Source organism: Mustelus asterias, chromosome 11 (assembly GCF_964213995.1).
Source record: "Mustelus asterias chromosome 11, sMusAst1.hap1.1, whole genome shotgun sequence".
Taxonomy (NCBI): Eukaryota; Metazoa; Chordata; class Chondrichthyes; order Carcharhiniformes; family Triakidae; genus Mustelus; species Mustelus asterias.
The window spans coordinates 7,901,243-7,928,344 of NC_135811.1; the positions used below are offsets into that span (position 1 = coordinate 7,901,243).

General features: G+C 46.5%; 1 protein-coding gene across 3 annotated transcripts in view; it reads right to left on the reverse strand.

Moving 5' to 3' along the window:
- LOC144500341 (cartilage acidic protein 1-like) overlaps positions 1 to 27,102 on the reverse strand; it is a 377,638-nt gene that overhangs the window by 200,355 nt on the left and 150,181 nt on the right. For all 3 annotated transcript variants that reach the window (XM_078223086.1, XM_078223087.1, XM_078223085.1), the window contains exons 3-4: positions 23,111 to 23,247; positions 1,548 to 1,704 (exon numbers count right to left, since the gene is read on the reverse strand). In XM_078223086.1, the coding sequence (XP_078079212.1) occupies positions 1,548 to 1,704; positions 23,111 to 23,247 (294 nt within the window). The remainder of the gene's footprint in view (positions 1 to 1,547; positions 1,705 to 23,110; positions 23,248 to 27,102) is intronic.

The window sequence follows — 27,102 nt, forward strand, 5'->3', positions numbered from 1 at the left end:
ACAGTCATAGCTAGGGTGGAGAGAAAGATCAACTTAATGCAAGGTAAGCCCATTCAAACGTCTGATGGCAGCAGGGAAGAAGCTGTTCTTGAGTCGGTTGGTACGTGACCTCAGACTTTTGTATCTTTTTCCCGAAGGAAGAAGGTGGAAGCGAGAATGTCCGGGGTGCGTGGGGTCCTTAATTATGCTGGCTGCTTTGCCGAGGCAGTGGGAAGTGTAGTCAGAGTCAATAGATGGGAGGCTGGTTTGAGTGATGGATTGGGCTACATTCACAACCTTTTGTAGTTCCTTGCGGTCTTAGGCAGAGCAGGAGCCATACCAAGCTGTGATGCAACCAGAAAGAATGCTTCCTATGGTGCATCTGTAAAAGTTGGTGAGAGTCTGAGCTGACATGCCAAATTTCCTTTGTCTTCTGAGAGAGTAGAGGTGTTGGTGGGCTTTCTTAACTATAGTGTTGGCATGGGGGGGACCAGGATAGGTTGTTGGTGATCTGGACACCTAAAAACCTGAAGCTCTCGACCCTTTCTACTTGGTATCTGTTGATGTAGACAGGGGCATGTTCTCCTTTACGCTTCCTGAAGTCGATGACAATCTCCTTCGTTTTGTTGACATTGAGGGAGAGATTATTGTTGCCGCACCAGTTCACCAGATTCTCCATCTCATTCCTGTACTCTATCTCGTCATTGTTTGAGATCCGACCCACTACGGTGGTGTTGTCAGCAAACTTGAAAATTGAAGTGGAGGGGAATTTGGCCGCACAGTCATAGGTGTATAAGGAGTAGAGTAGGGGGCTGAGAACACAGCCTTGTGGGGCCCGGTGTTGAGGATGATCGTGGAGGAGGTGTTGTTGCCTATCCTTACTGATTGTGGTCTGTGAGTTAGCAAGTTCAGGATCCAATCGCAGAGGGAGGTGCCGAGGCCCAGGCCATGGTGTTTGGAGATGAGTTTTGTGGGAATAATGGTGTTGAAGGCTGAGCTGTAGTCAATAAATAGGAGTCTGACATAGGTGTCCTTGTTATCTAGGTGTTCCAGAGTTGCTTGCAGGGCCAGGGAAATGGCGTCTGCTGTGGACCTGTTGCGGCAGTAGGAAAACTGTAGTGGATCCGGGTAGTCCGTGACTGTAACACTAAGTTCTGTACCCTCTCCTTTCCTTCTCCCCTATGTACTCTATGAACGGTATGTTTTCACTGCGTCCCAATAATGTAACAATAATAAATCAAATGAAATTAAATTGAGATTATGTCGGATCTCATTGTGGCCTCACAACTCCACTTTCCTGCCAGTTTTGACTCCCTTATTAATGAAACATCTGTTTCATTCAGACTTTGAATATAGTCACATCTAATACTCTCTGGGGAAAAGAATTCCAATCGCTGCAGACCCGGCATTGAAAGTGTATGGGCTGATTGCAAAAGGAAGTTTTAAATGATAGCGATTCCAGCGCAGAGTCTAACAGCTTTACTATTCTGCCTCTGCAGGCTTTTACACATCAGTAAGAATCATCCACAATGTGTGCCGACATCAAAGCTTGTCACAAAGCCTCTTACCTGTGAACTTGTTAACTCCTGCCTCTGCTGCCACGTTGGAAAGGGCAACAATTCCCAGTGACAGGTTGCTGGCGGCTTCATCCATTTCAATCAGGGCGTGAGGGCCAATGTCGCCACTGGCATAGTTGGCCACATAAACAGAATATTTCCCCGAGCCCTGTGGAACACAGAGAGTAAGAGAGAGTGAGAGCAGCAATAATATCATTGTGGCTGCAAGCCTTCCAAATGATCGATATGAAACAGCAGCACCAAACCGAGCAGAGGTCGCGCTAATGCAGAGAGCGCTGAAACCGAGACTGCTGAACATACACCAGCATTTCCAGAAGATTCACTTTGCTTGATGGTACAGAACCTGAATATTACTGAAAAGAGATATTTATACCATTGTATCTATACTGCTGTATCCATATCACTATCTATACAGCTGTATCGATATCGCTGTATCTACACTGCTGTATCCACACCACTGTATCTATACTGCTGTATCCATACCGCTGTATCTATACAGCTGTATCCACACCACTGTATCTATACTGCTGTATCCATATCACTGTATCTATACTGCTGTATCCATACCACTGTATCTATACTGCTGTATCCATATCGCTGTATCTATACTGCTGTATCCACATATCGCTGTATCTATACTGCTGTATCCATATCGCTGTATCTATACTGCTGTATCCACATATCGCTGTATCTATACTGCTGTATCCACATATCGCTGTATCTATACTGCTGTATCCATACCGCTGTATCTATACTGCTGTATCCATACCACTGTATCTATACTGGTGTATCCCCATATCACTATATCTATACTGCTGTATCCACACCACTGTATCTATACTGCTGTACCCATATCGCTGTATCTATACTGCTGTATCCACATATCGCTGTATCTATACTGCTGTATCCATACCGCTTCATCTATACTGCTGTATCCACAACACTGTATCTATACTGCTGTATCCATATCGCTGTATCTATACTGCTGTATCCATATCGCTGTATCTATACTGCTGTATCCACACCACTGTATCTATACTGCTGTATCCATATCACTGTATCTATACTGCTGTATCCATATCGCTGTATCTATACTGCTGTATCCATACCGCTGTATCTATACTGCTGTATCCATATCACTGTATCTATACTGCTGTATCCATATCGCTGTATCTATACTGCTGTATCCATATCGCTGTATCTATACTGCTGTATCCATATCGCTGTATCTATACTGCTGTATCCATACCACTGTATCTATACTGCTGTATCCATATCGCTGTATCTATACTGCTGTATCCACATATCGCTGTATCTATACTGCTGTATCCATATCGCTGTATCTATACTGCTGTATCCACATATCGCTGTATCTATACCGCTGTATCCATACCGCTGTATCTATACTGCTGTATCCATACCACTGTATCTATACTGGTGTATCCCCATATCACTATATCTATACTGCTGTATCCATACCACTGTATCTACACTGCTGTACCCATATCGCTGTATCTATACTGCTGTATCCACATATCGCTGTATCTATACTGCTGTATCCATACCGCTTCATCTATACTGCTGTATCCACAACACTGTATCTATACTGCTGTATCCATATCGCTGTATCTATACTGCTGTATCCATATCGCTGTATCTATACTGCTGTATCCATACCGCTGTATCTATACTGCTGTATCCATATCACTGTATCTATACTGCTGTATCCATATCACTGTATCTATACTGCTGTATCCACATCACTGTATCTATACTGCGGTATCCATATTGCTGTATCTATACAGCTGTATCCATACCACTGTATCTATACTGCTGTATCCACACCACTGTATCTATACTGCTGTATCCATATCACTGTATCTATACTGCTGTATCCATATCACTGTATTTATATTGCTGTATCCATATCGCTGTATGTATACTGCTGTATCCATATCACTGTATCTATACTGCTGTATCCATATCACTGTATCTGTACTGCTGTATCCACATATCGCTGTATCTATACTGCTGTATCCACATATCGCTGTATCTATACTGCTGTATCCATACCGCTTCATCTATACTGCTGTATCCACAACACTGTATCTATACTGCTGTATCCATATCACTGTATCTATACTGCTGTATCCATACCGCTGTATCCATATCACTGTATGTATACTGCTGTATCCATATCACTGTGTCTATACTGCTGTATCCATACCGCTGTATCTATACTGCTGTATCCATACCACTGTATCTATACTGCTGTATCCATACCGCTGTATCTATACTGCTGTATCCATACCATTGTATCTATACTGCTGTATCCATACCGCTGTATCTATACAGCTGTATCCATATCGCTGTATCTATACTGCTGTATCCATATCACTGTATCTATACAGCTGTATCCATATCGCTGTATCTATACTGCTGTATCCATACCGCTGTATCTATACTGTTGTATCCACATCGCTGTATCTATACAGCTGTATCCATATCACTGTATCTATACAGCTGTATCCATATCGCTGTTTCTATACTGCTGTATCCATACCACTGTATCTATACAGCTGTATCCATACCGCTGTATCTATACTGCTGTATCCATACCACTGTATCTATACAGCTGTATCCATACCGCTGTATCTATACAGCTGTATCCATACCACTGTATCTATACTGCTGTATCCATACCACTGTATCTATACTGCTGTATCCATATCGCTGTATCTATACTGCTGTATCCATACCGCTGTATCTATACAGCTGTATCCATACCATTGTATCTATACTGCTGTATCCATACCATTGTATCTATACTGCTGTATCCATACCGCTGTATCTAGGGTTTTGGGGTGGTTTCTATATCAAATATCAGATAGCCGGGAATGAATTACTGACAGGAATCTAATCAAGGGGTTCAGGTGATTTATATATAGAATAACAGATACCCAGCAGTGAGTAACAGACTGGAATCTAATTGAGGGTTTCAGGCGGTTTATATATAGAATAAGAGATACCTGGGAGTGAGTTACAGACTGGAATCTAATCGTGGAGTTGGGACGGTTTATATATAGAATAACAGATACCCGGGAGTGAGTTACAGACTGGAATCTAATCGTGGGGTTGGGGCGGTTTATATATAGAATAACAGATACCCGGGAGTGAGTTACAGACTGGAATCTAATCGAGGGGTTGGGTGGTTTACATTTAGAATAACAGATGCCCAGGAGTGAGTTACAGACAGGAATGTATTCAAGGGGTTCAGGGTGGTTTATATATAGAATTACAAATACCTGGGAGTGAGTTACAGACTGTAATCTAATTGAGGGGTTTGGAATGTTTGTACTACATACAGCAATGCTTCATTATCTGAGTAATTTGGATGGTATTGAACACTATGCAATTGTAATGATGCATTTTTACAGATCATTTGTGAACACAAAAGGAATTTATCAATAAGGAAGCAGCAGCCTTGTGGCTGCACCCAGCTCCCTACATATTTCCTGCCTAAGAGAGTTCCACCTCCCTGGAGTGATTACACTCTGAGTCCCAGTTGGTGCTCCAAGCCAGGTGACCTTTACTCCAATGTGTTGCCCTTAAAGGGACACCACATTCCTCCCCCTTTAACTCCTTTATACAATCTTCAATAACCAAGTTACTTAGTCCTAGATTCTAACTAAACATTATGTATATGAGTTAGACAATTACAAATTGAGTCTTTGAGGGGTTTTCTGTTTCTTGTAGAGAGGTGTAATTCTGTAGTCAGAGGTGCTTCCATAGTACCGACATTAACAGGAAGTTCATTACAATTCCTTCCACTGAGACATCAGTTATGTCTATAACAAGTCGATCGGGTACTATGGTGCTTATGAGCTTGAAAACATTTACTGACAGCAACACTGACTATTAGAGTGTTTCTCTGCTCCTCAAGTAATCCGCAGCACGGTGGCACAGTGGTTAGCACCGCTGCCTCACAGCGCCAGGGACCTGGGTTCGATTCCCAGCTTGGGCAACTGTCTGTGCGGAGTCTGCACGTTCTCCCCGTGTCTGTGCGGGTTTCCTCCGGGTGCTCTGGATTCCTCCCACAGTCTGAACGATGTGCTGGTTGGGTGCATTGACCATGCTAAATTCTCCCTCAGTGTATCCGAACAGGCGCCGGAGTGTGGCAACTAGGGGATTTTCACAGTAACTTCATTGCAGTGTTAATGTAAGCCTACATTGTGACACTAATAAATAAACTTTTAAGACGCATGTTTATTAACTCTCTGTCTCTCCATGTCTACTGGATATGATAGGAGTCCATTCACCAAGACAAAATAATTCCAGGGATCTAACTTGATCCACTGCTGTCGTTTCATATTACGACACCATGTCATATTATGTAATTAATAAGGGATTTTTATTGTTGCAATGATGATGGAACATTGAGATTTGTGTGTTTTAGCATAAACACTTTGATTGGTAGGCTTTAACTATGTACAGTTCCAAATATGGTCTTGCATGGAGCTGTTCCATGCAGGCTTCCTGCTTACCAAGTCCTGTTCTAGATTGTTCTCTGACCATGTGACTACATACATCACTCTGTGGGCGATGCCACTCTCCAGTCCCCCGTTGATCCATGCTCTAATATAATATAAAATCCAGACTCAAAACGTTGTCTCTATTCTCCCCTCACAGATGCTGTCAGACCTGCTGAGATTTTCCAGCACTTTCTGTTTTTGACGCTTGCTCTGTCCTCTGTGTAACCTTACGTTGTAAGACATGCAAGCACACATCATCACAATACAGCACAGTCTTGTGTCTTAACAGTCCTTTCACAATCTTGGTCTGACACTTGTGAAGGAGTGGTCATACTACTCGGTTTCTGGTACTGAGATCACGTGGTGAAGTTTGTTCTGAGGTGAATCTATCAGGTTCCAACTGAACGCATGCATTTCACAAACCGAATCTTCACTTCTGCTTGCCTTAACTTCAGCAAAACTCTTTTGGCTTCACTGTTGGCCAGGGCTGCCTCCAATGAAATGTTGATGTGTTTCCGTTCTGCAATTCTATCATTACCCTCCTTGTGGGATCTTTCATAGAATCCCTACAGTGCAGAAAGAGGCCATTCAGCCCATCGAGCTTCCAAACGAGCACTCTACCTTAGTTCACTCCCTCACCCTATCCCTGTAACCCTGTGCATTGATCATGGCCAATCCACCTAACCCGCACATCTTTGGACTGTGGGAGGGAGGCGGAGCACCCGGAGGAAACCCACGCAGACATGGGGAGACTGTGCAGACTCCACACAGACAGTGACCCGAGCTGGGAATCGAACCCGAGTCCCTGGAGCTGTGAAGCAGCTCTTTCTTTCATTTCCCTCCTTCTGGGGTCTTGCAATGCCCCTATTCTGGGGTCTTCTTTTGCCCTTTATCTGGGAGTCTTCTATTGCTTCCTCTTTGAGATCTTCATTGCTGATGAACCGTTGTTTTTTGAGAGTTGCCCGCTTTTCAGGTCCTCTCTACTTTCCTGCCCCTGGCTAATTGCTTCTTCTCGTGGTTGCCACTTAAAGTGCATTGTTACTTTAAATGTATCATCTCCTTCAGGGAGTTAAGACTGTATGGTCATCATTTTTCCCCATGCAGGCTATAGTTGCTCGGATACAGGTGACTTCCCTTTACAGGTGTATTTTACAACAGATGTATCAATGCAGGTTCAGAGTGTTCCGAGCTCTTTTTATTTGCACTGTTTTCTAATGCCAGCCATTTGTAAAAATTTTGAACTTTTTTAACTGCAACAGTTCTTTGCCTTTTATGCAAGTTCCTTCTTTTTAAATTTGAAGCCACTGTTTTTCTAGTTGCTGGCTCTGCATGGCCACCTTCTCTTGTTTTATTCTCTCTGTATGTTTCTTTTTAAACCTTTGACTTCGCTGATTAATTTTATAGGTTTGTCTTTCTACGTCTGTCTCTCAATTCCTTTAATGCACTGAGCATCTTGTTACTGTCCGTCGTTTCTGATTCTACATTTCTCAGGGTCTGACAAGATCTCAGTATCTCAAATGGGACTATTCACCCAAAGAGTGGCACTCTGGTGAATGTTTGTTTCCAGACTTCGATTAAAACAGGATACTCACAGGTGTCGGGCCAGAGGCAGTGTCAGGATATTTTATCCTCATCGCCAGATGTAAAGATGCTCTTTCAGAGACTCCATTACTAAACGCAAACAGGATTTATTAATAAGAATTGTTCAGCAGTCTCATGGCTGCAGCCTGCTCCCACATGTCTCCTGCCAGGACATCCCCCTGGGGTCATTATCTACTCATTAATCCCCCGAGCCAGGTGACCCTTACTCTGCTGTGTTGCGCTTAAAGGGACAATCACCATAGGAATCATAGAATCTGACAGTGCAGATGGAGGCCATTCAGCCCATTGAGCCTGCACCGACCACAATCCCACCCAAGCTCTATTCCCTTAACCACACATATTCATCCCGCTAATCCCCCTGACACTTGGGTCAATTTAGCATGGCTAAATTGCACATCTTTGGACTGTGGGAGGAAACCGGATCACCCGGCGGAAACCCACCCAGACACGTGGAGAACGTGCAAGCTCCACACAGACAGTGACCCGAGCCGGAATCAAACCCGGGTCCCTGGCACTGTGAGGCAGCCGTGCTAACCACTGTGCCACCGTGCCGCCCATTAGCGATCGTCCCTACGACTGACTTTATGATGGAGAAAAGGTCATCAATGGAACAGCTGATGATGGTTGGGCCTAGGACATTACCCTGAAGAACTCCTGCAGCGATGTCCCTGGACTGGAGACAATTAACCTCCAAAGGCCACAACCATCTTCCTTTGTGCCAGGTATGAATGACCCCAACCAGTGGAAACCTTTCCCCCTGATTCCCACTGACTTCAGCTTTTCCAAGGCTCCTTGATGCCACACTTGGTCAAATGCAGTCTGGATATCAAGGGCAGCCGGTCTCATCTCACCCCTTGAATTCAGCTCATGTGCCTATGTTGGGACCAAGACTGTGGTGGGGTCAGGGGTTGAGTCCTCCCTGGAGAAACGCAAACTGAGCATCAGTTCATTGCTGAGTGAGAGCTGTCTGACAGCACTGCCATCGACACCTTTCAACACTTTGCTTATGATGATAACGGACTAACATGGCAGTAACTGGCAGGCTTTACTGGACATGACACCTGGTCAATTTTCCACATTATCGGGCAGATGCCGCTGGAACATACTTGGCTAGAAGCTGTCTGGAAGACTGTGCCAGAATGGAAGTCAGTCTGAATCCACGGCCTTTGCTGCATCCAGAGCACTCAGTAGTTCATCAACGTGAATTGAGTTGGCTGAGGGCTACGGTCAAGTGCCACCTAAGATGGCAATTTACAAAGCATGCTGGGATAGTTGGCCAAGTACAGGAAATGGACAGACTGCGGCTTTAATTGACAGAGAGAAACAGGCTGCAGCTCCAGACTATTGAATACACAGGAAGTAGGCCATCTCGAAGACAATGGACACTTTCTGGTCAAACAGAGTTGCTTACCGGATGAAGAGGCGCCTGAACCCTTTATTTGGGAGGGAGGTATGTGACCTATGTGCCTCCAGCGCCTACAGGCATGGCCGTTGGGGACACACCCAGAGATTGGGGTGGCAGCACCTGATTCACAGAATCATAGAATCATAGAAACCCTACAGTGCAAAAGGAAGCCATTTGGCCCATCGAGTCTGCACCAACTCTCCGAAAGAGCATCTTACCTAAGCCCTATGTATTTACCCTGCTAATCCCCCAATTTGGGACAGTAAGGCAAATTTAACATGTCCAACTCACCTAACCTGCACATATTGGACTGTGAGAGGAAACCGGAGCATCTGGAGGAAACCCACACAGACACAGGGAGAACATGCAAACTCCACACAGGCAGTGACAAGCCGGGAATTGAACCCGGGTCCCTGGGACTGTGAGATTGGACTCCATGATTGATTGGTGATAACCAAGAGCCGCCCAAAAGGGCGTGAAACCAATGAGGGATAAAAGGTGCTGCACAATGGAAGGAAGATCTCGCGCAACAGGAACAGAACAACAGTGACCTCCACCAGCAACCGCCACCACGAGGAGAGCCACCACACCAACAACGGAAGGAAGACCAGAACCAGAGCATCAGACCAGACCGAAGGACCAGACCACACCGAGGTCTACGGAGACCAACACACGGATAAAGGCCAATATCTGCCTGGGAACTCACCAGTCACTCAAAAGTTAAGTCAAGGTCTAGTGTTGAACTTGAACTTTAGGATTCTGTAAAATAATTTAGTATCGATTGTGTGGGTGATTAATATCAATTGTGTGTGTGAATAAATATTACTATACTAACAAGAAGTCGACTCGCAGTTCTTTGTCCACCGAATAAGGGTTAAAAACAGGCTATGTGGCCGACATAACAGGGCACCAAGGGTGGCAAACTCAGGAAGATGCCAACTTCATTGACATTCATAGACAATGAATGAGGAGCTTCCCTCATCTGAGCCACACAGGAATGCTACCACTAATCAGAAAGGCACAAACTCAGTGGGAGATCTCAGGCACATTTGGCCATTCACCCTCCCTCCCATATTTTCTTTATTCATTCATGGGACATGGGCGTCGCTGGCTGGGCCAGCATTTATTGCCCGTCCTGAATTGCCTGAGGGCAGTTGAGAGTCAACCACATTTGCTGTGGCTCTGGAGTCCCATGTAGACCAGACCAGGGTAAGGACGGCAGATTTCCTTTCCTAAAGGGACATTAGTGAACCAGATGGGTTTTTCCGACAATGGTCATCAGGAGATTCTTAATTACAGATATTTGTTTTTATTGAGTCCAAATTCCACCATCTGCCGTGGCGGGATTCGAACCCGGGTCCTCTAGAACATTAGCCGAGATTAATAGCCTCGCGATAATACCACTAGGCCATCGCCCCCCCTTCATATCCACTCAAATCAATTGATTTGAGTTAACGCCTTATGAAAACCCGTGGATATAGAGTGTGCTGAGCGCAGTCTATAATTGTACATCTGGTGAGAGGCAGACTGCACCTGTCACTACGCATTAGGATGAATCTTCTAATCAAAAATGTATACCCAAAATTAGATCGTCACATTAATCTCGGAGAAGAATTCCGCTGCACTTAATGAACATCTGCTCCTTTGCTATTCAGAGTCAATCTTTTTTTTTTTAAACTGAACGGCAATTGCCGCCACCAATGGAATGTAATAACTCAGCACTTTATATATTTCCCATCAAGAAGGTGTCATCGCAGAGTAATCATGCTGGATGGTACCAGGCTACAGAGCTGACAGGGTGAGTTATTGAGAGGACCGACTACATGAGACATGGTCGACAGGGAGGATAATGAACGGTCATTAGCGTGCGCAGCATGCTCTGCTCACCCAATTAGTCAGAAATGTCAGGGATCTTAACTGCGAGTGTCAGGTGCCAGGCTACCCAATCTGTCTTCCTGCTAACATGTCACACAGAAAGGTCACAGTGCCATCCAGAGCCTGGGACATGCTGGTGTTGTGGGGGTGTGCAGCAGGCTGCAATGTTAATTACTCGTGCTCCTGCAACCTTCGTACATTTTTACAGCACCGTTTGCGCGCCCCAGTGAAGTGCAGTGCCTGAGGGCACTGTAGCAAAAGTGGCAGCCAATTTGTGCACAGCAAGCTCCCACAAACAAAGATGTGATATGTTTGAGCAGTGGATAAGTATCGGGAAGGACACTGGACAAAATCTCTTTACCTTTCCTTCAGATCAGCGTGGGATCTTTACATCCACCTGAAAGCGTGTCAGTTTTACATTAACTTTGAAAATCGATGCTTCCAACAGTGCAGCGCTCCCAGCCTTAATCTTACACCGAGGTTTCTAGAACGGGGACTAGAACCCACATTTCTATGTGGATAATAGTTGGGGTTAGGGTTTGCAGACAGGAGCTTGTATTGTCTTGTTTATAAAAAAGTGTGGCATGGTGGCACAGTGGTCAGCACTGCTGCCTCACAGCGCCAGGGGCCCGGGTTCAATTCCAGCCTTGGGTCACTGTCTGTGTGGAGTTTGCACATTCTCCCCGTGTCTGCGTGGGTTTCCTCCAGGTGCTCCGGTTTTCTCCCACACTCCAAAGAGTGTACAGGTTAGGTTGATTGGCCATGCCAAATTGCTACTTAGTGTCAGGAGATTAGCGGGGTGAATATGTGGGGTTGGCTGAATAGGGCCGGGGTGGGATTTTGGTTGGTGCAGACTCAATAGAGCGAATGGCCTCCTGTTGCACTGTAAGGATTCTATAACCTTCTGCCTCAGGGGTGAGAGGGCCCACTATCCACCTCTCTTCTGGAGTTCCTCTTACCAAGGAACTAGATTCCCTTGTTCGATAGTGTCGAGGATCTCTCTGGTACATACTCAGCAAAGCCAGTCAGCCTGTGACCCCGTGGTTAGTGAGCTCCCAGAGGCTGGATCACAGCCAAGCCAGATGTCCTCCTGCACATGCACTTTGCAGCAGAGGTCACTGAGTGAGGAGCGGAAGCCCTACAGAGACTCCACCAGCCCCCAGACTGAAAGCTGAAACGCACTGTACCACCCAACTGAGCTGCAATCAGAACAAAGAAAATTACAGCACAGGAACAGGCCCTTCGGCCCTCCAAGCCTGCTGTCTGTCTGAACCCCCTACCCTTCCCTCTGTTCCCATCCCATTCATGTATTTGTCCAGACATCCCTTAAAAGTCACTATCGTATCTGCTTCCACTATCTCCTCCGGCAGCAAGTTCCAGGCACCCACCACCCTCTGCGTAAAAAACTTGCCTTGTACATCTCCTTTAAACCAAGGTTGAATCCTTTGAATCAGTATTGATTCAACACAACGCCACACTGAACCACAGGAATATTGAAACAAGAGGAGGCCATTCGGCCCCTCGAGCCTAATCCATTTCCCGATTAGGTTGCGAGCGATCTGTATCCCAACTCCATTTTCCAGCATTGCTCTATAACCCATGATATCCTTATCCAGGAAAACTCTATTGATTCCAGTCTCAAAAAATTCAATTCACCATTTCGCCCCCCCCCCCCAACCACCATTCACAGCTTTATGAAGAGTTCCAGATTCCCATTCCCTTTTGCGTGGCACAACCTCAGAATAAAGAGTTCTAAAGGGCTTAGAAACAAGATGAGGAGGAATTTCTTCAGCCTGAGGGTGATGAACCTGTGGAATTCATTACCACAGAAGGCTGTGGAGGCCAGGTCATTGAGTGCATTTAAGACAGAGGTGGATAGTTTCTTGATTGGTCAAGGGATCAAAGGTTATGGGGCAAAGGTGGAAGAATGGGGTTAAGGAATCCATCAGCCATGATTGAATTATGGAGCAGACTCGATGGGCTGAATGGCCTAATCCGGCTCCTATATTTTATGGCCTTATGGTCTAAACCTGAACCTAGCTTTAACATTAAGGTATTAAAAACAGAAAATGCAGGAAATACTCAGCAGGTCAGGCAGCATCTCTAGGGGTTGGTTAATGACCTTCCATCAGATTATTATTAAGGAGAGCAGTATTTTATTTAAGATTTATTTATCGTTTATTCATTCATGGAATGTGGGCATTGCTGGCTGGACCAAAAGCAGGATGTACTTCTGAGGCTTTATAAAGCACTGGTTAGGCCCCATTTGGAGTACTGTGAGCAATTTTGGGCCCCACACCTCAGGAAGGACATACTGGCACTGGAGCGGGTCCAGCGGAGATTCACACGGATGATCCCAGGAATGGTAGGCCTGACATACGATGAACGTCTGAGGATCGTGGGATTATATTCATTGGAGTTTAGGAGGTTGAGGGGAGATCTGATAGAAACTTACAAGATAATGAACGGCTTAGATAGGATGGACGTAGGGAAGTTGTTTCCATTAACAGGGGAGACTAGGACGCGGGGGCACAGCCTTAGAATAAAAGGGAGTCACTTTAGAACAGAGATGAGGAGAAATTTCTTCAGCCAGAGAGTGGTGGGTCTGTGGAATTCATTGCCACAGAGGGCTGTGGAGGCCGAGACGTTGAGCGTCTTCAAGACAGAAATTGATAAATTCTTGATTTCTCGAGGAATTAAGGGCTATGGGGAGAGAGTGGGTAAATGGAGTTGAAATCAACCATGATTGAATGGTGGAGTGGACTCGATGGGCCGAATGGCCTTACTTCCGCTCCTATGTCTTATGGTCTTAATCCCTAATTGCCCTTGAACTGAGTGTCTCACTCGGCCATTTCAGAGGGCAGTTGAGCGTCAACCACATTGCTGTGGGTCTGGAGTCACATGTAGGCCAGACCGTGTAAGGATGGCAGATTTACTTCTCTAAAGGGACATTAATGAATCATTTGGGTTTTTACAACAATGGACAACAATTTCATGGTCACCTCCAGATTTTTATTGAATGCAAATGTTACTATCTGTGGTGGGTGGGATTTGAACCTGGGTCCCCAGAGCCCTGGATCTCTGAATTGCTCATCCAGCGACAATACCACTACGCCTCTCCCCAAAAAACACATTTATAAAACTTAAATTCCCACTGCAGGATTTGAACTCACATCTCTCGGGCGTTTTAGCCAGCTCTTTGAATTACTAGTCTAGCCACATTAGTGATATACTGCCGCTCCCACTGATTTATCGACAGCTGCTGTCCAGGCTCAAGTAAAGAATGGCCACTTGAGCCAGATATAAGAAGGTTACAATATCCAGGGGACATGAATACACCAGGAGTCATTGCCTTCAAAGGAATATGTGCCTGAATTGAAGGACGCAAGTGAGCATGCGGGACATTGAATCAATCTGCAGGCGCACAATTCACTTTCAGAGGCTCAACTCATGGGATTTTACAGTAACTGTGGCTTTATACGGTGAGGGTGAAAAATCACATCAATGGTCACCTCCTCAATCATATCACAAAGGTCTGCTCTTTCCCCAAAGAGCCGTTGCCTAGCGAAAGCAGAAAGCAGCTCTGGACTGTGACGAGGAAGTGTCACATCACACAAGCAAAGCTGTCACTAAGCTAGCTGCACTGGACAGATTGACACGCTCCCAACTGATACCCCTCCCAATCTCCCTTATTTTCTCATACACACCCAATTCAACCTTGACCCCCCCCACTCCCTCCCACCCACCCCCCCCCCCCCATTAGGAATGGGTTAACTGTAACCTTCCACTTTAGACCTACTTTGTATGTTAATTGTTCGATAGTACTCACCGGGATATCTAAAGGGGTTACAGGTGGCACTGGGCGATGGGTGTGTGTGTGTGTGTGTGTGTGTGTGTGTGTGTGTGTGTGTGTGTGTGTGTGTGTGTGTGTGTGTGTGTGTGTGTGTGTGTGTGTGTGTGTGTGGAGTTGTAAAAGTTTAAAATAAAGCTAAAGTTTATTTATTAGTGCCACAAGTAGGCTTACATTAACACTGCAATGAAGTTAGTGAAAATCCCCTAGTCGCCACACTCTGGTGCCTGTTCGGGTTACACTGAAGGAGAATTTACCATGGCCAATGCACCTAACCAGCATGTCTTTCAGACTGTGGGAGGAAACCCGGAGGAAACCCATGCAGACACAGGGAGAACATGCAGACTCTGCACAGGCAGTGACCCAAGCCGGGAATCGAACCAGGGTCCCTAGTGCTGCGAGGCAGCAGTGCTAAACCACTGTGCCACCATGCCACTCCAAAGTTTGTGAAGAAGCTGGACTTATTTTTAAAGTAAAAGTTTATTTATTAGTGTCACAAGTAGGCTTACGTTGACACTGCAATGAAGTTACTGTGAAATTCCCCGAGTCGCCACAATCCGGTGCCTGTTCGGGTCAATCCACCTAACCAGCACATCTTTGGAGTGTGGGAGGAAACTGGAGCACCCGGAGGAAACCCACGCAGACACGGGCAGAACGTACAAACTGCACACAGACAGTGACCCAAGCCAGGAATCGAACCAAGTCCTGGTGCTGTGAGGCAGCAGTGCTAACCATTGTGCCACCGTGCCACCCCCTGTGCCACCGATCATCTTTTATTCCTGGACTTCAACCGAGAGGCTTAAAACCACCCCCCCCCCCCCCCTCCAAACCCAGAACATCGAGCTGTCCTGTCTGACCATGGAGTCTCAGGGTCAGGAAAGGGGTGCGATGTCTTTGAGGAAGTTGGGGAGGTGGCTGAGATTTAAGTCCAAGCGACTCAGAGCATGAAGAAAACCACGCCAGTATCTCCATCTCATTGTGGCACTAATTACTCGAGATTCATATTCAAGGCACCCAGTGACTGTGCCTCACATCCATCACTGTCCTGTTATGCAATTTGACAGATCTGGAATCTCTACAAAGAATGTTAGCAGAGATAGGGACATCTGTCATCCAATTCCTGGTTGTTATGCAGCTGTAATGCCTGCTCAAAATCGCAATCAAGAAGAATGATTCTCAAAGCTCTCTTCTGAATCAATTTCATTTCTATGTCGACAGTTCTGCTGATGAACTATGTCGCTCCCCAACAGGATGGATGCTTACTTTCAAGGTACACAGTTATCCTATGGATTGCAAATGGTTCTGATTATAGATATATCCTAAATGATGAGCTGGTGAACATGATTTATTTGTGTCTTCTAATGATACCATGTGGGGCAGCGCGGTATCACTCTGCCTCACAGCGCCAGGGTCCCGGGTTCGATTCCCGGCTCGGGTCACTGTCTGTGTGGAGTTTGCACGTTTTCCCCGTGTCTGCGTGGGTTTCCTCCGGTTTCCTCCCACAGTCCGAAAGACGTGATGGTTAGGTGCATTGGCCATGCTAAATTCTCCCTCAGTGTACCCGAACAGGTGCTGAAGTGTGGCGACTGAGGGATTTTCACAGTGACTTCATTGCAGTGTTAATGTAAGCCTACTGAGGGATTTTCACAGTGACTTCATTGCAGTGTTAATGTAAGCCTACTGAGGGATTTTCACAGTGACTTCATTGCAGTGTTAATGTAAGCCTACTGAGGGATTTTCACAGTGACTTCATTGCAGTGTTAATGTAAGCCTACTGAGGGATTTTCACAGTGACTTCATTGCAGTGTTAATGTAAGCCTACTGAGGGATTTTCACAGTGACTTCATTGCAGTGTTAATGTAAGCCTACTGAGGGATTTTCACAGTGACTTCATTGCAGTGTTAATGTAAGCCGACTGAGGGATTTTCACAGTGACTTCATTGCAGTGTTAATGTAAGCCTACTGAGGGATTTTCACAGTGACTTCATTGCAGTGTTAATGTAAGCCTTACTTGTGACACTCATAAATAAACTTTAAACTTAATCTTTCACATTTGGATCCTAACAGTCCCTTTATGGAATATTGAACATTTTAAGAAGGGGGTTTTTATTTATCACAATGAGAGCTGGGCTCTTCTCTTATTGTTTTAGCTGTGTCGCCATTACGGAATAATATCCATATTCCAGCCACATTTACCTGAGTAACTTCGCCTAAACCAGGTCCAACTGGCTGAGATCGTCATCCTGAAAATTTGAAAAAGTTTTGATGCAGAAATAATCCCAAGATGTGTCTTGAAGATTTCCAGTGAGAAAGGGAGGAGGGACGGCGGGGGGCAGTTGGAGGGGTTGGTGGCTATGTCTATTTGCAGCTTGTTTGATTATAGGATTGTCCTCAGGAAGGAAGATTGTTGATACCATGTTGGAAACAAATGGTCTTTTTGTAGCCTGTGTGGATGGCCACCTCGTGTTTTGCCCTTGCTATCAACTCCATTGGGGGTCCCCAGCCCCTGCTGTCTGGCAGGAGACTACCACATGGTGGAAGTAACGGGGCTGGGCAACAAATGCTGACCTTGGCAGTGACTCTCACACTCCATGAAAGCAGATAGAAAACATGGCAAAGTCTCAACATGGCAGCAATCAAAGTATCCTCGTTGACTGGGTTAGTGGTGAAAAAAAAAGGTGGCATGGATAAGTTGGGCCAAGTGGCCTGTTTCTATGCTGTAAACCTCTAGGACTCTATAACTCTACGAATGGTCTCTGCAGACCTTCGATGTGGAGATTCATTCCATCCCCTCATTCCTGTACGTGTTTGGGCGACACGGTGGCACAGCGCCAGGGACCCGGGTTCAAATCCAGCCTTGGGTGACTGTGTGGAGTTTGCATGTTCTCCCCATGTCTGCGTGGGTTTCCTCGGAATGCTCCAGTTTCCTCCCACAGTCCAATGACATGCAGGTTTAGATGGATTGGCCGCGCCAAATTGTCTCTTAAGTGTCCCAAGATGTGTAGGTTAGGGGGATTAGCCATGGTGAATGCGTGGAGTTATGGGGATAGAGTGGGGGGAGATGGCCTGGGTAAGTTGCTCTGTCAGAGAGTCGATGCAGACTCTATGGCCCAAATGGCCTCTTCTGCACAGTAAGGACTCTATGATTCGATGAAACAATCCCTCTTGCCCACGATGAGGCACTTCCCATCTAGACAGGGGTCGGAATCTTTCCGCCTCGCCCGCCCCAGAATCGGGGCGGGCGAGGCTCGCGGAACGGCATTCTCCGTTGGCCTCGGGCGGGATCTTACGAGCCTCGGGCGGGCGAGGCGGTAAAATTCTGGCAAGGGTCTCCTCGGTAAAAAAAATGGAGAATGTGTTGCCTCTCGGGAAACTGCCTCTCCAGGGAAATTCCACTCGGACAGGGCTCCAAATGCACCTCCATCCAATAAACCCACTGACTTCATTCACCGAGATATTTCCTATTATAAAACATCTTATTCCTATTAACTTACTGAGCACTAGCAGTGCAATAAGAGGAATCGTTTTATATTTTCATTAATACTAATTATAAGGGCAATGCCAATTTGCATCATAATGGAACAATATGTAGTTACAATGACGGCATGAGTTAAGATTTTAATTACCACATTAGCAATGTTAAAGTGGCTGCAATATCTAATGGGAGTATTGTTTATTCAAAGTATCCCTTTTTTGTCTGTTCAGATATTAATGTGGATCAAAACCGATGAATAATTTTTGCGTTTTGTTGTACTGCAATTACATTGGCACAGCGGATTGAGAGCAGCAAGCCATCGACATCAAAAACAGCCTTATCCCAAACCTGACTCACTGGAATTATTAATCAAGTGGGCAACTCTGCCGCAGTGGAATGGAGAAACATCCAAGGCCAGAAACTTGAATGGAAAGGAGGGAGCACAGTGCGACAGAAGAAAAAATAATACATTCGACACAACAGTGCAGCTGTGATGGCAACTCAACTAGCAACCCAGATGTTGTCTATTATGCTTGAGGTCTGATAATGAGACTAATAGTAGACCACGAACAAGGTCAGTGGTAGTAAACCAACTGGAACGGTTTATTAACACGTCTTTATCTTAGCACAGTCAGCGCAAGAGGCTCGGCAAGCTATATCCAGGGTGGAGCTTGAGTCCCAGGTCATATTAGAAGGAGTAGTTTGACAAGGAAGGATACTGAGAAAGGTCTGACACTGGGAAGTTCCGAAGGACAAAGGGACCTTGGCGTGTTTGTCCATAGATCTCTGAAGGTGGAAAGGCAGGTTAATAGGGTGGTGAAAAAGGCCTATGGCGCACTCGCCTTTATCAATCGGGGGATAGATTACAAAAGCAGAGAGGTCATGATGGAGTTGTGGAGAACTTTGGTGAGGCCACAGATGGAGCAGTGTGTGCAGTTCCAGTCGCCACATTATAGGAAGGACATGAACGCACTGGAGGGGATGCAGAGGAGATTCACCAAGATGCTGCCTGGGATGGAGCATTTCAGTGATGAAGAGAGGTTGGATAGGCTTGGGTTGTTTTCGTTGGAGCAGAGAAGACTTAGGGGGCGACCTGATGGAGGTGTTCAAGATTATGAGGGGCATGGACAGGGTGGATAAGGAGCAGCTGTTCCCCTTAGTTGAAGGGTCAGTCACGAGGGGACCACAAGTTAAAGGAGGGATGGGAGGTTTAGGGGGGATTTGAGGAAAAACATTTTTACCCAGAGGGTGTTGAGGGTCTGGAATGTGCTGCCTGGGAGGGTGGTGAGGGTCTGGAATGCGCTGCCTGGGAGGGTGGTGGGGGCGGGATGCCTCACATCCTTTAAGAAGTACCTGGATAAGTACTTGGCACACCATAACATTCAAGGCTATGGGCCAAGTGCTGGCAAGTTAAGGGCTATGGGGAGAGAGCGGGTAAATGGAGTTGAAATCAACCATGATTGAATGGTGGAGTGGACTCGATGGGCCGAATGGCCTTACTTCCGCTCCTATGTCTTATGGTCTTAAGTGGGATTAGATGGGCAGGTCAGGACCTTTCATGCGTCAGTGCAGACTCGATGGGCCGAAGGGCCTCTTCTGCACTGTAGTATTCTGTGATTCTGTGACCCATTCTCTTTAAGGGGTGTGCCCCATCATACATAACATTGTCAGTCCCGCTGTTGTGATACTAAATTCAAGAAATGCAGCAATCTGCGGGCTCACACTGGAAGAATAAATGACTGTTAAAATTGTGAGTTTAAAACCCACTGGGTCTGTTATGCCCTTTAGGGAACAAAGAACAAACAAAGAACAAAGAAAATTACAGCACAGGAACAGGCCCTTCGGCCCTCCAAGCCTGCACCGACCATGCTGCCCAACTGAACTAAAACCCCCGACCCTTCCGGGGACCGTATCCCTCTATTCCCATCCTATTCATGTATTTGTCAAGGCGCCTCTTAAAAGTCACTATTGTATCTGCTTCCACTACCTCCCCCGGCAACGAGTTCCAGGCACCCACTACTCTCTGTGTAAAAAATCTGCCTCATACATCTCCTTTGAACCTTGCCCCTCGCAACTTAAACCTGTGCCCCCTAGTAATTGACTCTCCCACCCTGGGAAAAAGCTTCTGACTATCCACTCTGTCCATGCCTCTCATAATCTTGTAGACTTCTATCAGGTCTCCCCTCAACCTCCGTCGCTCCAGTGAGAACAAACCAAGTTTCTCCAACCTCTCCTCATAGCTAATGCCCTCCATACCAGGCAACATCCTGGTAAATCTTTTCTGTACCCTCTCCAAAGCCTCCACATCCTTCTGGTAGTGTGGCGACCAGAATTGAACACTATATTCCAAGTGCGGCCTAACTAAGGTTCTATAAAGCTGCAACATGACTTGCCAATTTTTAAACTCAATACCCCGGCCGATGAAGGCAAGCATGCCGTATGCCTTCTTGACTACCTTCTCCACCTGCATTGCCACTTTCAGTGACCTGTGTACCTGTACACCCAGATCCCTTTGCCTATCAATACTCTTAAGGGTTCTGCCATTTACTGTAAATTTCCTATCTGTATTAGACCTTCCAAAATGCATTACCTCACATTTGTCCGGATTAAACTCCATCTGCCATCTCTCCGCCCAAGTCTCCAACCGATCTATATCCTGCTGTATCCTCTGATGGTCCTCATCGCTATCCGCAAATCCACCAACCTTTGTGTCGTCCGCAAACATACTAACCAATCCAGTTACATTTTCCTCCAAATCATTTATATATATTACAAACAGCAAAGGTCCCAGCACTGATCCCTGAGGAACACCACTTGTCACAGCCCTCCATTCAGAAACACACCCTTCCACTGCTACCCTCTGTCTTCATTGACCGAGCCAGTGTCTATGGCACTAACATATAGGTGGTCAGTTTACACCATGCGGCAGAACTTAACATCCTCTAGAGAAGTTTCTAAAGTACCTTAGTTATACAAACAATTGCCATTTAAGTGCCAATAATTGCCAGAACAACCAAAGATAAACGATAATACAACTTTTCCAAACAGAGTCCAAATCCCAGTTACAAATGTAAAAAAGACAAGACAAAGCAAGTGACAATCTTGAGATTGAGAAGTTTGTAGGAGGAAGTTAAGGAAAAATCAGAGTAAGTAAAGAATATTGACTTGGGCGGCACGGTGGCGCAATGATTGGCACGGCTGCCTCACAGAGCTAGGGACCTGGGTTCAATTCCCGGCTTGGGTCACTGTCTGTGCGGAGTCTGCACGTTCTCCCCGTGTCTGCGTGGGTTTCCTCCGGGAGCTCCGGTTTCCTCCCACAGTCCAAAGATGTGCAGGTTAGATTGATTGGCTGTGCTAAATTCATCGAACCACAGAATCATAAAATCCCTACAGTGAAGAAGGAGGCCATTTGGCCCATCGAGTCTGTACCGCCACAATCCCACCCCAGGCTCTATTCCTGTAACCCCACACATTTACCCTGCTAATCCCCCTGACACTGGGGTTAATTTTAGCCTGACCAATCAACCTAACCTGCACATCTTTGGACTGTGGAAGGAAACCGGAGCACCCGGAGAAAACCCACACAGACACAGGGAGAACGTGCAAACACCACACAGACAGTGACCCAAGGCCAGAATTGATCCTGGGTCCCTGGCGCTGTGAGGCAGCAGTGCTAACGACTGTGCCAACGTGCCACCCAATGCCAGCGTGCTGCCCATGCCCCTTAGTGTCCCCGGATGTGTGAGTTATGTGGATTAGCAGGTTAAATACATGGGGCAATGGAGATGGGACACCGTCCGAGAGTGTGGTGGAGACAGATTCACACACTGAATGGTTCGAGTCTGGAGTGTACTGTCTGCGAGTGTGGTGGAGGCAGATTCACACAGCGAGTGGTTAGGATCTGGAATGTACTGTCAGAGAGTGTGGTGGAGACAGATTCACACAGCGAGTGGTTAGGATCTGGAATGCACTGTCTGAGAGTGTGGTGGAGACAGGATCAATGATGGCATGAAAATACAAACCACGCCCATTGCAACCTGAACTCACCATTTAACCAGCTCAGTCCTGCTATCATTGCAACAAATCATCAGTGCTCCCATTCCAAAGCTGATCCCTCTTTCCTGAGGTGTTGGGATGGGCATCCTCCGGACTTCCCACTACATCCTTCTCCCGTCAGGAGGTGGCCCGCCATCGTTTGGTGGTCTGATCCCGCCGGTGTCAATGGAATTTCCCATTGACTCCACCCCAAGCTGCCGGGAAGCCCGCGGCAGGGGTGTGCCATTGGCGGGACCTTCTGGTTCTCCCAGCTTGAACAGCCGGAAAGTTCCAGCCATGTGGTGTGAGCTTGGGGAATTCTCACAGATTCCCACATCTTGCTGATTTGCTGGAGCCCAGATATCCGTACTCTTCAAATTCGGGCCTTTTGAGCACCCTATGCTGTGAACGACCACAGATGGTCATGTCTGCGGTTTGCTAAAGCCCTACATTCATCAATTCACCTCCTTAAACACTCTGCCTCTCTCTCTCTCTCCCTCCCTCTCTCTCTCCCGCTTTCTCTCATTCTTTAAGAACCTCTTTAAAACCCACCTCTGTGAGCAAGCTATTGGTCACTTCTCCTCATATCTCCTTGTGTGGTCAGTGCTAACACTTCTGTGAAGCACCGCACCACAAGTAAGTGCCACATAAATGCAAGTTGTTGTTGCAGTGAGTGGGTATAATGAGTGGTGACAAATGTAAACTATTTCAGTCTGTATCAATACACCAGCCTGGGAGAGCAGGCTGGAATTCAACACAATGCTGTGGGAGCTCCTTTACCTTCCGATCCACGCATGCCACAGATCGACCAGCGAAACGATTAGCCACTCCTCTCTGGGCATTGACCTCATCACTCAGAATGTCTTCCCACTTTCCGTTTCGAAACTTGAAGAGTTTATCAGTGTAGGTGCTCATGCCTGGAAGAAGAGGTAGCAGTCATCAAGTAGGCGATTTCATTATCAGTATTAATGTCAACCGACTCCCTAAACAGGTACAGCACGGGGTTAGATACAGAGTAAAGCTCCCTCCACACTGTCCCCCCTCCCATCAAACACTCCCAGGCCAGGTACAGCACGGGGTTAGATGTAGAGTAAAGCTCCCTCTGCACTGTCCTCCATTAAACACTGCCAGGACAGGTACAGGATGGGGTTAGATACAGACTAAAGCTCCCTCTACACTGTCCCCATCGAACACTCCCAGGACTGGTAGAGCACGGGGGTTAGATTTGGAAATAAAGCTCCCTCTACACCGCCCCCAACAAACACTCCCTGGACAGGTACAGCATGACGTTAGATACAGAGTAAAGCTCCCTCTACACTGTCCCTAACAAACTCTCCCAGGACAGGTACAGCACAGGGTTAGATGCAGAGTAAAGCTTCCCCTACACCGTCCCCAACAAACACTCCCAGGACAAGTACAGCACGGGGTTAGTTGCAGAGTAAAGCTCTCTCTACACTGCCTCCATCAAACACTCCCAATACAAGTACAGCATGGGTTAGATACAGAGTAAAGCTCCCTCTACACTGTCCCCAACAAACACTCCCAGGACAGGTACAGCACGGGGTTAGTTGCAGAGTAAAGCTCTCTCTACACTGTCCCCATCAAACACTCCCTGGACAAGTACAGCACGGGGTTAGATACAGAGGAAAGCTCCCTCTACACTGTCCCCATCAAACACTCCCAGGACAGGCACAGCACGGGGTTAGTTGCAGAGTAAAGTTCTCTCTACACTGTCCTCACCTGACGAAGGGGCAGCGAGCGCTCCGAAAGCTAGTGGCTTTTGCTTACCAAATAAACCTGTTGGACTTTAACCTGGTGTTCTGAGACTTCTCACTGCATCAAACACTCCCAGGACAGGTACAGCATGGGGTTAGATACAGAGTAAAGCTCCCTCTACATTGTCCCCATCAAACACTCCCAGGACAGGTACAGCACGGGGTTAGATACAGAGTAAAGCTCCCTCTACACTGTCCCCATCAAACACTCCCAGGACAGGTACAGCACAGGGTTAGATACAGAGTAAAGCTCCCTCTACACTGTCCCCATCAAACACTCCCAGGACAGGTACAGCACAGGGTTAGATACAGAGTAAAGCTCCCTCTATACTGTCCCCATCAAACACTCCCAGGACAGGTACAGCACAGGGTTAGATACAGAGTAAAGCTCCCTCTACACTGTCCCCATCAAACACTCCCAGGACAGGTACAGCATGGGGTTAGTTACAGAGTAAAGCTTCCTCCACAACAGCACTGCGAGAATTCCACATTATTTATGAGAAGATTAGTCACTGTGGTGAAATGAAGAACTTGATGTTTTCTCGGAAGGGGTGTAATGGAAGTTTAACAAGTCGTGTGCCAGTTATGTGCCAGCTTGCTATCCTGGTTCACCGAATTGTATCATCTATTTTGAAAATCTGCTTTATATTTCAAGTCATGCAATCAGTTCAATCACATCCTTGCAGCGAGAAGGGTAATAATTTACCACGTCAGATGATTTATTTTCAGTCTTCCCTCTGCTTCAGAACATGAGTCACTGGCTTCAGGAAGAAAAGAAGAGGAATGCTTTGTTCATCTCACTCTTCAAAATTGGGTTTGGAAAGTCTCATTATCTGTGAACGCTCACCCCTATTTAAACCTCAGAGTTTGGTTCAAACAGTGTGATTAGCATTCTGAATCCATTCAAAATAAACTTATTTGCTGCCTCCTCTCTGTAGCTCACTCCCAGTTATTCTGGGGTGCAGCTACACCACAATCAGTGGCACAGTGATCAGCATTGCTGCCTCACAGTGCCAGGGACCCAGGTTCTACTCCCGGCTTGGGTCACTGACCGTGTGGAATCTGCACGTTCTCCCCGTGTCTGCGTGGGTTTCCTCCAATTTCCTCCTACAGTCTGAAAGACGTGCTGGTTAGGGTGCATTGACCCGAACAGGCGCCGGACTGTGGCGACTAGGGGAATTTCACGGTAACTTCATTGCAGTGTTAATGTAAGCCTTATTTGTGACTAATAAATAAACTTTAACATAAATTGTACCGCACCATGCATTAACCAGGCTGTAAACAACATAGAGGGAACATTCCTCCATTCCGAATCTTCCTCCCAGAAGACAAACAATCAGGAACAGGAAAATATTCTCACATACATCCTTCAATGCCACACAATTCATGTGCATCAAAATATCTATTCCCACCCTAACCACAACCCTTGGGACCTTCTGGGAAAGGCAGAAACCTATTCATTTTGGAAAGAAAACTGGAGGTTTTGGGGCAGCACGGTGGCACAGTGGTTAGCACTGCTGCCTCACAGTAAGAAGTCTCACAACACCAGGTTAAAGTCCAACAGGTTTATTTGGTAGCAAATACCATGAGCTTTCGGAGCGCTGCCCCTTCGTCAGATGGAGTGAAAATCTGTTCTCCAACAGTGCACAGAGACATCATCTCACAGTGCCAGGGACCCGGGTTCGATTCCCGCCTTGGGTTGCTGTCTGTGTGGAGTCTGCATGTACTCCCCGTGTCTGTGTGTGTTGCTTCCAGGTGCTCCAGTTTCCTCCCATAGTCCAAAAGATGTGCGGGTTAGGTGGATTCGCCATGCTAAATTGCTACTTAGTTTCAGGGAGACTAGTAGGGTAAATGTATGGGGTTATGGGGATAAGGCCTGGGTGGAATTGTGGTCAGTGCAGACCCAATGGGCCAAATGGCCTCCTTCTGCACTGTAGGGATTCTATGATTCCATGAGGTACAGCACGGGGTTAGATATAGAGTAAAGCTCCCTCTACACTGTCCCCCATCAAACACTCCCAGGACAGGTACAGCACGGGGTTAGATACAGAGTAAAGCTCCCTCTACACTGTCCCCATCAAATACTCCCAGGACAGGTACAGCACGGGGTTAGATACAGAGTAAAGCTCCCTCTACACTGTCCCCCATCAAACACTCCCAGGACAGGTACAGCACGGGGTTAGATACAGAGTAAAGCTCCCTCTACACTGTCCCCATCAAATACTCCCAGGACAGGTACAGCACGGGGTTAGATACAGAGTAAAGCTCCCTCTACACTGTCCCCATCAAATACTCCCAGGACAGGTACAGCACGGGGTTAGATACAGAGTAAAGCTGCCTCTACACTGTCCCCATCAAACACTCCCAGGACAGGTACAGCACGGGGTTAGATACAGAGTTAAGCTGCCTCTACACTGTCCCCATCAAACACTCCCAGGACAGGTACAGCACGGGGTTAGATACAGAGTTAAGCTCCCTTTACACAGTCCCCCATCAAACACTCCCAAGACAGGTACCGCTGGTGCTAGCTGTTCCTTCCTGACTCTGTTAATTGAGTGAAACTAGATCTCACCATTCTTTCCCTGATTAATTTGACATTCTATTAATATTCATATTAATATTAATATTTGGATGCCCCTTTGATGATATATTTCCTCTTGGCAACCAGGCCCTCTGGAAATGTGCCCAAGTGACCATTTGTCATGTGTTAGCTGATAGTGTGATCGGTCGGTCAGCAGAGCTTATCCAGATCCTGTTTTAAAATTAAGATTAACAATGGCAGCCATGTGTACCATCTACAACATGCATTGCACCAAGGCTCCTTCAACAGCACCTTCCAAACACATTAATTCTATCATCTAGAAGGACAAGGATATCAGGTATATGGGAACACAATCACCTGCAAACCACACACCATTCTGCCAGGAACTATTTCACAATTCCCTCATCATTGCTGGACAATTCTGGATGTTCCAACGTAACGGTAGTGTGGGGGTA